At 42.1% G+C, this 12,113-nt stretch overlaps 2 protein-coding genes across 6 annotated transcripts in view; both read right to left on the bottom strand.

Moving 5' to 3' along the window:
- Positions 1 to 9,628, bottom strand: part of LOC139552316 (nucleus accumbens-associated protein 2-like) — a 61,172-nt gene extending 51,544 nt beyond the window's left edge. Inside the window, exon 1 of one of the 3 annotated variants that reach the window (XM_071363937.1) lies at positions 9,508 to 9,628. The gene's annotated coding sequence lies outside the window, so the exon portion shown is untranslated. Of the gene's footprint in view, positions 1 to 2,566; positions 3,021 to 9,507 lie in introns of those variants that run through there. The other 2 variants (XM_071363934.1, XM_071363932.1) reach the window with 2 other exon arrangements.
- Positions 3,810 to 9,636, bottom strand: LOC139552317 (transmembrane protein 250-like). 3 transcript variants are annotated; one of them, XR_011670412.1, is made up of 4 exons: positions 9,508 to 9,636; positions 8,820 to 9,060; positions 5,204 to 8,721; positions 3,810 to 4,771 (listed from the first exon to the last, which is right to left on the bottom strand). XR_011670412.1 is itself a non-coding variant. In XM_071363938.1 (3 exons), exon 3 carries the CDS (start codon positions 8,526 to 8,528, stop codon positions 8,109 to 8,111), a length of 420 nt encoding a protein of 139 aa, XP_071220039.1. In that variant the 5' UTR covers positions 8,529 to 8,721; positions 8,820 to 9,060; positions 9,508 to 9,636; the 3' UTR covers positions 3,810 to 8,108. The 3 variants fall into 3 exon arrangements, 2 of the variants coding, with proteins under 2 accessions (XP_071220039.1, XP_071220040.1); XM_071363938.1 differs by having other exon boundaries at positions 3,810 to 8,721; XM_071363939.1 differs by lacking the exon at positions 8,820 to 9,060 and having other exon boundaries at positions 3,810 to 8,721; positions 9,508 to 9,597.
- Between the last annotated feature and the right edge of the window lie 2,477 nt (positions 9,637 to 12,113).

Here is a 12,113-nt window from a genome sequence, read left to right as displayed (position 1 = left end):
TCGGCTGGAGTGGTGTAAAGCGTGCGGCCATTGGACTCTGGAGCAATGGAAACGCTTTCTCTGGAGTGATGAATCACGCGTTACCATCTGGCAGTCTGACCAGATGAATCTGGGTTTGGCGGATGCCAGGAGAACGCTAACCAGCCCCAATGCCAACTGTAAAGTTTGGTGGAGGAGGAATAATGGTCTGGCGCTGTTTTCATGGTTCGGGCTAGGACCCTTAGTTCCAGTGAAAGGAAATATTTATGCTACAGCATAAAATGACATTCTAGACGATTCTGTACTTCCAACTTTGGCAACAGTTTGGGGAAGTCCCTTTCCTATTTCAGCATGACAACGCCCCCATGCACCATCCATACAGAAATGGTTTGTCGAGGTCGGTGTGGAAGAACTTGACTGGCCTGCACAGAGCCCTAACCTCAACCCCTTCGAACACCTTTGGGATGAATTGGAACGCAGACTGCGAGCCAGGCCTAATCGCCCAACATCAGTGCCCGACCTTACTAATGCTTGTGGCTGAATGTAAGCAAGTCTCCACAGCAATGTTCCAAATCTAGTGGAAAGCCTTCCCAGAAGATTGGAGGCTGTTATAGCAGCAAAGGGGGTGACCAACTCCATATTAACGCCCATGATTTTGGAATGAGACGTTCGACGAGCAAGAGTCCACATACTCTTGGTCATGTAGTGTATATAGGAAGGCAGGCAGCCAAGTACACGCCTACACACACAATGTGCCTATAGATTTCGTTTGAATCAATAAGCAGAGAGATGGGAGTCACTCTGTCTGTATATCTTTCTCTTGTTTGGTATGACAGCTCAGATGGATTTCACAGTGTTGAGAGCTGTGTGTGAAAGGCAAACCTGTAGACTTGGAGTGTTGGATGCCAGCCATGTTAGTTAAAGCTACACACACGCGCACACAAGCGCGCACACACACAAACACACACACACACACACACACACACACACACACACACACACACACACACACACACACACACACACACACACACACACACACACACACACACACACACACACACACACACACACACACACACACAGGAGGCAAATGAGGCCAACCTCCAACCCGACACCATTCCACCTCATATAGATGAAAATAGAGGGAACATCTTGCAATGTACTGGTCTAACAGCTGTAAATCATCTCTAAACAATAACTAAACAACATAAAGTGTGTGTGTGGGAGAGAGAGAGAGTTAGAGAGAGAAAGTGTGTGTGTGTGTGTGTGAGAGAGAGAGGGAGAGAGAGAGAGAGAGAGAGAGAGAGAGAGAGAGAGAGAGCGAGAGAGCAGGAAGTGAATACATTTCCACAAGTCACATGCAAGGCGCAAACAGTACAGTAGGCATTGGTCACATGTCAGGGGCTTCAAGGGAAGCAGAAAGTGAGTGACATGCCAGTCAGACCCCAGGTCATGGAGAAGCACTGGTCTAGTGTGTCACTGTCAGAGTGAATGGTTTTAAACCTGGGATTCTGCAAGAAGATACTGACTTTGACGATTTTGATAATTCTTTCATTTCTTGCCACAAACAGCAAGGATGTAGCTATTGAGAGTCCATTGAATCAATAATGGCCTATTACCTATTCACAAACAAAATAATGTATACTCCATAGGCTAAGGCACGTAGGGTACATTTAAACAACTACAGACCCATTTAAATATGGGACAGAATTACAAGAGGACATCATAGTTCAATTATACCAAGTTTATAAGCTATTCTCTATGCTGCATAGCCTACTTTATAGTCTACTCCTGAGGCTTCAGACTTAGATTGATTTTCTGTACACCCTGATTCACAAATTATGATAGCACCGAGGACAAAAAAAAAACTATGATATATAAGGTTGAAGCCTATATTATGCCACAAAATATTCTGGTCTGATGGTGGTGAGTCGAGTTGACCTAAGTTCACAGTATAACCGCTCTCATTTGGATCCCATAACTGTAAGATCAACATCTATGAATAGGCTACATTGTATATAACATACTGTATGTCTGGGGGTGTGGTTAGGTCGGCTACATGTGTGTTATAATGCCTATAGCCTACAAAGAAGTGGGGGGCGTTTTTGTTTTGGACTTGACAGCGACGCAATGACCGATATATCCTCCACATATCCCGTTAGAAACACTGTATTTCGTTGACTGATAAAAAGTGGTCACAAAATGTTAGGCCTACATTTCATAAAGTTCATTGTTAAAGTAGCATTTCTAAACATCTGCGCAAATTCCTTTAGTCTAAAATACTGGCGGGTTATATTTTTCAGGAATCCAGTTGCATTAAATCAATGTCATGGTTCTAACAAAATCACAAAATCGACGAAATTATTAGGCTATTCTACAATACTATAAAAAGTTAAATCGTTGTTTTAGTTTATGTCAATATCGCTATGTCATTCGTGAATTACTATATCAAGCGATGGATATGAAAGATGGGCAGATTAAATCTAGCCTACATACGAGGAAATAAAACATGGCAAAACCATATGCGTTATACAAACAAACACTATAGCCTACATATCAAGCCACGATTAAGACAAATGTTTACCCGATATGTCGCTCCTCCATAAAAGGGTGCTGTCAGTAGCCGGCACAGCTTTATTTCTTGCGATGTAAAGTTTCCAGGTTCCGTCTGTAGCATAGGCAGGCCCCGAGTTCACCTCGTTTGCTTGCTCGCTCTCCTATATTGCTAGCTCGCTCTCCTATATTGCCTGCTCGCCCCCAGCGCTCTCTCTCTCGCTGCTCTCTCTCTCTCTCCCCAATGTATCCCTGTGCAGGAAGTGAATGACGCTCACATGGACGCTATATGAACTGTGCGCATAGCCGCAGACTGACATCATTCTACAGTCGATACACTTTCATTAAAGACACAGACTCGGCGTTTAGAGATGCTACTGTACAGTCTTTCAGATGTTATGTACTTTACTGTAAATACAAAAAACATTGAGCGCTCTACGTTATGCACCTCTAAATTATGACACCTTTACATGCACTCGATTCTAATGACCGAAGTCACGACAAAGTTAATTGTTTAACTGTACCGAAATCTAGCTAAAACTCAAGCACGCAACATATGGAGCGTGCGCTCTGGAGTGCACTTACATGCATGGTTACCTCACGTGGCCTATTAGTTGCAAACTGCGCATGTGTGCAGCTCATAACTTTGGGGACCAACTGCGGGCTACATATTATGACCTCAAGTCAACTGTCCCCTAACTGCTATATCTGTTTTACTGTAGTGAATCCATATACCACCCACTGTCAGGCAACAAAATATATTTACATTTACTGATATGTCTATCCATTACTCTATTTCCATAAAATCTGATATTATATTTACTGTTTGTAGACCATGCCCTTAAATCCCAACTGTGCATTTTCATGACAAAAGCAACTGACCTTAACCATGTCTGACCAAATATTCCCACACATCATTAAACAGTGTGTGTACCTCGACAGAGGGTGCAATGTAGACTATGCCCACTGTCAATAAACACATGTATGGTCATTGGTAATGTTTAATAACCATAAGGTCCCCATCATTAATACTGTATACATTGTATAATGTATCCTAATGTATTTCCATATACTACACAAATGTATAAGAAAAATCTAAATACAACACAATATGGAAATTTGTCTCTGTAATTCTTTGAAACCATAAATTATCAGTCCAGAAACATTGCAAACACCTAAAGCATATCAAGCTTTGCCCCAGTATTTATTATATAACAGGGAATACATTAGTATGGTAAAGAATTACCCAAATAAAAACACCAGGAGCAGACACATTTTTTAAATGTTATATATACATTTATTCATATGCTCTTCCCGAGCAGCTTTGGTAAAATGAAAATGTACAGTACAATGCCCTGAATAACAGCAGCAACGGAGGAAACAATAACATACCATGTCCATTTCACACAAACTTTTCCACATAAGCATTCTGAACAGCTTCGGGACAGATTGAGATATTGTTAATGAGGGTCAATGGTTGTCACTAGTTACCACAGCCACAAAGTCAAAATTGGCTATATTGTAAACATTTATTTAAACAAAAATTTGCTTTTTGAGCTTCATTTAAGGTTAGACAAAAGGTTATCAGTGGGGTTAAGGTTAGGTTTCAAATCAGATTTTAAGAAGAGAAATTGTAGAAATAGGCAAGGTTTAGACATAATTATGACTGTGGCTGTGGTAACTAGTGACGACCAGGTTCAATGGAGGGTCAACACACCTGGCATCCACCTGGCATCCATCAACTCAAATTGAAATGTTGGTAAAAATAACTTGCAACTCTCATTTCATGCAAGGTGAATTCTTTACATTCCTCAACTGAATTGATTTCGAATTAACCCCAACCCTACTTGCCATAGGCCTACTATACATGTCTATCTATTGCATTGTACAGCTACAGTGGCTTCAGAAAGAATTCACACCCATTGACTTTTTCCACATTTTGTTGAGTTACAGCCTGAATTAAAAATTGATTAAATTGTGAATTTTGTCACTGATCTACACACAATACCCCATAATGTCAAAATGGAATTATGTGTTAAATTAAATTATTAATGAAAAATGAAAAGCTGAAATGTCTTATTGACTCAAGTATTCAACTCCTTTGTTATGGCAAGTCTAAATACACTGAGTGTACAAAACATTAAGAACACCTGCTCTTTCCATGACAGACTGACCAGGAGAATCCAGGTGAAAGCTATGATCCCTTATTGATGTCACGTGTTAAATCCACTTCAATCTGTGTAGATGAAGGGGAGGAGACAGGTTAAATGATTTTTAAGCCTTGAGACAATTGAGACATGGATTGTGTACTGTATGTGTGCCATTCAGAGAGTGAGTGGGCAAGACAAAATATTTAAAGTGCCTCTGAACGGGGTATGGTAGTAGGTGTCACGCACACTGGTTTGTGTCAAGAACTGCAACGCTGCTGGGTTTTTCACGCTCAACAGTTTCCTGTGTGTATCAAGATTGGCCCACCACCCAAAGGACAATCAGCCAACTTGACACAACTGTGGGAATGCTTGACACCTTGTAGAGTCCATGCCCTTACGAATTAAGGCTGTTCTTGGGGCAAAGGGGGGGGGGGGGTTGAAACGCAATATTAGGAAGGTGAAAATCATCTGCATGGCCTGTGTACAATAATAAAGTTTAACATTATTATTACAATTACCTGCAAGGTCCCTCAGTCAAGCAGTGAATTGTAAACACAGATTCAACCACAAAGACCAGGGAGGTTTTCCAATTCCTCACAAAGAAGGGCACCTATTGGTAAATGGGGGCAAATAAAAAAAGCAGATGTTGAATATCCCTTTGAGCATGGTGAAGTTATTACACTTGGATGGTATATCAACACAGTCACTACAAAGCTACAGGCGTCCTTCCTAACTCAGTTGCAAGAGAGGAAGGTAACTGCTCAGGGAATTCACCATGTGGCGAATGGTGACTTAAAAATAGTTAGAGTTTAATGGCTGTGATAGGAGATACCTGAGGATGGAGCAACAACATTGTAGTTACTCTACAATACTAACCTCATTGACTGAGTGAAAAGAAGGAACCCTGTAAAAAATACAAATATTCCAAAACATGTATCCTGGTTGCAACAAGGCACTAAAGTAATACTGCAAAAAATGTGGAAAAGCAATACACTTTTTGTCCTGAATACAAAGTGTTATGTTTGGGGCAAATCCAATACAACACATTACTGAGTACCACTCTCCATATTTTCAAGCATAGTGGTGGCTGCATCATGTTATGGGTATGCTTGTAATAGTTAAGGACAGGAGTTTTTCAGAATAAAAAATAAACAGAATGGAGCTAAGCACAGGCAAAATCCTAGAGGAAAATCTAGTTCAGTCTGCTTTCCACCAGACACTGGGATATTAATGAACATTTTAGCAGAACAATAACCTAAAACACAAGGCCAAATCTACACTGCAGTTGCATACCAAGAAGACAGTGAATGTTCCTTAGTGTCCGAGGTACAGTTTTGACTTAAATCTACTAGAAAATCCATGACATGAAAATGGTTGTCTAGCAATGCTCAACAACCAATTTGACAGAGCTTGAAGAATTTTGAAAAGAATAATGCACAAATGTTGCACAATCCAGGTATGGAAATCTCTTAGAGACTTACCCAGAAAGACTCATAGCTATAATCGCTGCCAAAGGTTATTCTACAAAGTATTGAGTTAGGGGTGTGAATACTTATGTAAATGAGATATTTCTGTATTTCATTTTCAATACATTAGCAAACATTTCTAAAAACATGTTTTCACTTTGTCATTATGGGTTATTGTGTGTAGATGGGTGAGATAAAAAAAATATTTTAATCCATTTTGAATTCAGGCTGTAACACAACAAAATGTGGAATAAGTAAAGGGGTATGAACACTTCCTTCAAAAACACAATTCTTCCTTCCTTTCAGTTTTAACAGGACATACGAACTAGGCTAACAAATATGAGTAGCCCAGAGTATGAGGTATATGATGAGTTGATTCTAGAACAATACAGGGTTGTGCTGCGTACCCAATTCGGCCCAATGCCAGTCCTCTTCCATGTCGCCATTTTAAATTGGTCAAAGTAGTCAACTGGGTAGGGATTCCTATGGGTTGTAGCCTCACTGGCTATCACAGACACTATAATGGCACAGATATTAAGATGAGTCCTCTATCTATCTCTGAACTCCATCCAACGACTGGGGCCGAGTCCCAAATCTTTTAAATGGTTTTCTTCCCTTAGTATTGAGCACTGATCTGAAACAGACTGAATAGAAAGTAGCATGGTGGAAACTTGGCTTGCACACTGTTTACTGTTTAAGTACTGAAACAGAGGCTGTGACTATAACTAGGGCCAGACCTTTTCCTGGCCAGAACCTAGGCTTGTGGAAAAGGGGACAAGGAAAGGAGGAGAATTTAGGAGAAATTGATCAGGATTTCAATACTTAAAATGAACAATGAGAAAGTTATTGGCACATGGTGAGTGAAAACTACAGGCTTTACACATGACCACACTGATAAACATTCTGAATAGGTTTTCATCCTATCATTACAGCCTTTCCTATACTTATCAGATCAGTCCTAGTGTAGGGAGGAAGCTGAGTAAAGGAGGCCATTGGGATACAGCCACAGCCATTGTTTTGGTTGGCAGAGACGGAGGTGTCTGGCTGTGATTGGCTATTGTTTTCTGAGGGAGGCCGAACAGAGTGTTCTCTCTGCGAGAGGGATTCTGGGACCATGTGAGGGACTAAATGAACACTTCACCCAAAGCCACCCACTGTAACTAACGCGCACTGTTACAGACTCGATGACACAGCTCAAGCAGCAGGCCTTGCCCATGGCAGATATTAGTGGCATCAATAAGACACAATCTGCAAACACTCACACATACTCACATATCCATATACTTTATAGCACGATACTGATGCTTTTTAATTTTTTTTTATCAAAAGACGATGTGTAAAATAATAATGTTACAAAAATAATGTTGGTCACCTAGGGAATTGATTCCAACACCAATACGAACGTATCCTTTATGTTTAGAATTCAACATTTTGTGTGATTTGTTTTCTCCAGTCAAACAGAAGATAGCATGTTTTCCTTTCTAGGGTCTTGCGAGGCATCCCACCCCTCATAGTCCAAACTAAAGTAAGGCTTGGTATTACAGAAGTCTTAGAGTAAGTATGCATCAGCTGTTTTCAGGCAAATAGCACCAGAGTGTAACCATATATTCTGTCCACCTTCTATTCCTGGTCATCCTTACGCCTTCATCGCAACTGCTGCTGTGTGGTAATGTTTTGGTACAAAATGGCTGCTGTGCATTAGGTAGAGGTCTGATATTGGTATATAACAGTGCACACACTGTATATATACTTTTTTTTCTCTACTGTGTTATTGACTGTACGTTGGTTTATTCCATGTGCAACTCTGTGTTGTTGTTTGTGTCGCACTGCTTTGCTTTATCTTGGCCAGGTCGCAGTTGTAAATGAGAACTTGTTCTCAACTGGCCTACCCGGTTAAATAAAGGTTACATTTTTTTTTTTATAATAAAAAATCCATCGTCACTGTTGTCACCAGAAGCTACATATCCACAAACACCATGAAGCACCAGCCCAGGCCTCCCACCAGGAACATTGTGACCTGCATACTGTAGATAAACAGGTTGTTGAGCACCCCAAAGTCAAGGCGCCGGTGTCCTAGCAACAACAGGATGACGGACAGCTTGTACTGCAGTCGCAGGAAGACACGGGCGCTCACGTACTGTAGGCAGAATAGAGCCGACAGCGCCACCCAGAGGAGGGAGGTCAGAAGGCTGCAGCCGAAGTAGAGCAGGAAGCGCAGGAAGCCGTACATGCAGCGTGAGCGCAGGTAAAGGTCAAAGTTGTTGTACTTGGTGCGCACAAGCTGGGTGGTGCGTGCAGGCCCACAGGCCGAGTGCATGCAGGTGGTGTGGGGACCATGGAAGCTACGCACACGCCGAGGGATGGGGATCACAGGCATGAGTGGGAGAATTGAGACGCAAGCTTCTGTGGGGAGTCACAGCAATAGGCCTTGTCCTCTGCTTCAGGGGTGGTGGGGGTTAGCATCATTGACTGGCTTAGAGCTTAGAACGGAACCCCAGGCATGGAATGTGGGCCTCTGATTAGGTCTGTTTGGAGTCTGTCGCTACAGGCATCCAAAAGGCAACAAGGCTCTGTAAAGAGAGCACAACACATTTATGTTAAATTTTTGTGTTACACACACCCAACTAAATATGTTGTAATTGGGTCGGAGGCATGTTGCTGGAACTACCTGGTCCTGTCCTGACTCGGATGCAGCAGGATGAAGCTATGCTGACAGAGGCCCTTGAGAAAGCCCTCCGAGCTCTGCAACTACCTCAGGGCCCCAGGTAAGACTGATAAAATCACAGCAATAGGCCTTGTCCTCTGCTTCAGGGGTGGTGGGGGTTAGCATCATTGACTGGCTTAGAGCTTAGAACGGAACCCCAGGCATGGAATGTGGGCCTCTGATTAGGTCTGTTTGGAGTCTGTCGCTACAGGCATCCAAAAGGCAACAAAAAAAAAAAAAAAAATGAAAGATGTCTTGCACAATGAATTCTCAGCATTCGATTCGATGCTCATACATGAGTTCCTCAAACTCGTCGTAGTATGCTGTGAAACGACTGCTGCAAGTTACCATGTTATAACTCGTCGCATAAAGACCTTATAAATATAATATAAATATAAATAATAAATATGGACATTGCAAGGAGCAATCCCTCTCCCTCACACACTATGATAGCAGTGTGACATTAGGACAGCCTTGATAGTAAAAGCAGTAAATCATGGTTTATGCTGCTTATGTCTATTGAAAATGATAATTGTCAAATATTTTAAAACCTCAATTATGGATGTAGCCTGGGCCTATAGACTTGACCGCTTGTAAACGTCGCTTGACATTACAATATGTATCTTATTTATCAAGCTGAAATTGTACATACCGTTCGTTTATTTCGAGTTATTGAAAGATGTCTTGCACAATGAATTCTCAGCATTCGATTCGATGCTCATACATGAGTTCCTCAAACTCGTCGTAGTATGCTGTGAAACGACTGCTGCAAGTTACCATGTTATAACTCGTCGCATAAAGACCTTTCAAAAACAACAAACCGTAATTACAGCCATCTGATACATCATTGTATTGACATAGATGGTTACGCTTGCTGCAATGTAACTCAACAGGGGCGGTAGTGTTGCTCTGACAACTGGTGAATACATCCTGTCGTAAAATGTTTCAGTCATTCTCCTCACGACAACATCTGAAATTTAAAGGAGAAGAGTTCAATTGTTTTTTTTGTCCGGTTTAAAACTGTAGTTGGTTCTCTTTTTTGCCTTGGGGGTGATAGAGATTGTTATTGTGAGAAAAATGGCTTGCCAGGCTACCTCCCCAAATCCAAGTTGCATAGAGGTTAATGATTTCCGTGAATGTGTGATGACAGTGAAAAACTCCTCAGTGTCAATGTCAGTCAAGCCAAACTGCAATATGGTTTTGAAATTAAAAAAGTATTGGAGAGAGTTCAGAGAGAGAATACATGGCCACATCATGTTATAGCCTCAGAGAACAGAGATCACCCCCAATCTGTCATTGTAATATTGGGAGACAGCGAACTGATAGTTTCACCCTAACACAAAAGGCCTAAACTAAGGTTTAGCCATAGCCTGCCCACTACAGTCATTCCTAAAGCATGTTGACCTAGTAAGTGTGTTTGAAACCTATAGATTAATTCAAATGTACATCTAAATATGTTTGATAAAGTATACTTTAAAGTTTAAAGGTTCAATGCAGCCATTTTTAAATCTCATTATCAACTAATTTCAGGGTAACAATAAAGTACCTTACTGTGAAAAATAAATTGCAAAGAGCATTTTCTAAACCAAGAATTTTGCTAGAATTGTCTGGGAGTGTTCTGAGTGCGGAGGGGGAAACTGAAAACGATCTGTTATTGGCAGAGAGATAACTGAACTGAATGACTATTGCCCGTAGCACTCACTTCTGTGATCATGAAGTGCTTTGAGAGACTAGTCATGGATCATATCACCTCCGCCTTACCTGCCACCCTAGTCCCACTTCAGTTTGCATACCGCCCTAACAGGTCAACAGACGATGCAATCGCCATCACACTGCACACTGCCCTATCCCATCTGGACAAGAGGAATACCTAGGTAAGAATGCTGTTCATTGATACCAGCTCAGCATTCAACACAATAGCACTCTCCAAGCTCATCATTAAGCTTGAGGCCCTGGGTCTCAACCCCACCTTGTGCAATTGAGTCCTGGACTTCCTGACGGGCCGCCCCAGGTGGTGAAGGTAGAAAACAACATCTCCACTTCGCTGACCCTCAACACTGGGGCCCCACAAGGGTGCGTTCTTAGCCCCCTCCTGTACTCCCTGTTCACCCATGACTGCGTGGCCTGCACGCCTCCAACTCAATCATCAAGTTTGCAGACGACAGAACAGTAGTGGGCTTGATTACCAACAATGAAGAGACAGCCTACAGGGAGGAGGTGAGGAAAACAACCTCTCACTCAACGTCAACAAAACAAGGGAGATGATTGTGGACTTCAGGAAACAGCAGAGGGAGCACCCCCCTATCCACGTCGAAGGGACAGTGTGGAGAAGGTGGAAAGTGTTAAGTTCCTCGGCGTACACATCACAGACAAACTGAAATGGTCCACCCACACAGATAGTGTGGTGAAGAAGCACCCCCCTCTTCAACCTCAGGAGGCTCAAAAAATGTGTCTTGTCACCTAAAACCCTGACAAACTTTTACAAATGCACAATTGAGAGCATCCTGTCAGGCTGTATCACCTCCTGGTACGGCAACTGTGCCGCCCTCAACCGCATGGTTCTCCAGAGGGTGGTGTGGTCTACACAACACATCACCGGGTGCAAACTACCTGCCCTCCAGGACACCTACAGCACCCGATGTCACAGGAAGGCCAAAAAGATCATCAAGGACAACAACCACCCGAGCCATTGCCTGTTCACCTCGCTACAATCCAGAAGGCGAGGTCAGTACAGGTGCATCAAGGCTGGGACCGAGAGACTGAAAAACAGCTTCTATCTCAAGGCCATCAGACTGCTAAACAGCAAGCACTAACTCAGAGAGGCTGCTGACTTACATAGAGACTCACTAGTCAATTTAAACAATGCCACTTTAATAATGTTTACATATCTTATAATACTCATCACATATGTGTATACTGCATCTTATACCAACTATTGCATCTTGCCTATGACGCTCAGCCATCGCTCATCGATATATCTATATGTACATATTCTTATTCCATCCCTTTAGATTTGTGTGTATTAGGTAGTTGTTGGGGGAATTGTTAGATTACTTGTTAGATATTTTTGCACTGTCGGAACTAGAAGCGCAAGCATTTCTCTACACATGCATTAACATATGCTAATTTGCAATTTGATTTGATTTGAGGTTTGGAACGCTCTTTCTTATTGGTCTATTAACTAACGCACCACCTGGTGATGTAACCAGACAGGCCAAAACTCCCTCCCACCACAACAGGCTGAAATTTCAAACAGCT

Source organism: Salvelinus alpinus, chromosome 24, assembly GCF_045679555.1.
Source record: "Salvelinus alpinus chromosome 24, SLU_Salpinus.1, whole genome shotgun sequence".
NCBI lineage: Eukaryota > Metazoa > Chordata > Actinopteri > Salmoniformes > Salmonidae > Salvelinus > Salvelinus alpinus.
This window is presented reverse-complemented; position numbering and strand designations above follow the sequence as displayed.

Coding starts and splice junctions, on each gene's coding strand:
- LOC139552317 (XM_071363938.1), bottom strand. CDS start 8,528: ATGCCTGTGATCCCCATCCCTCGGCGTGTGCGTAGCTTCCATGGTCCC.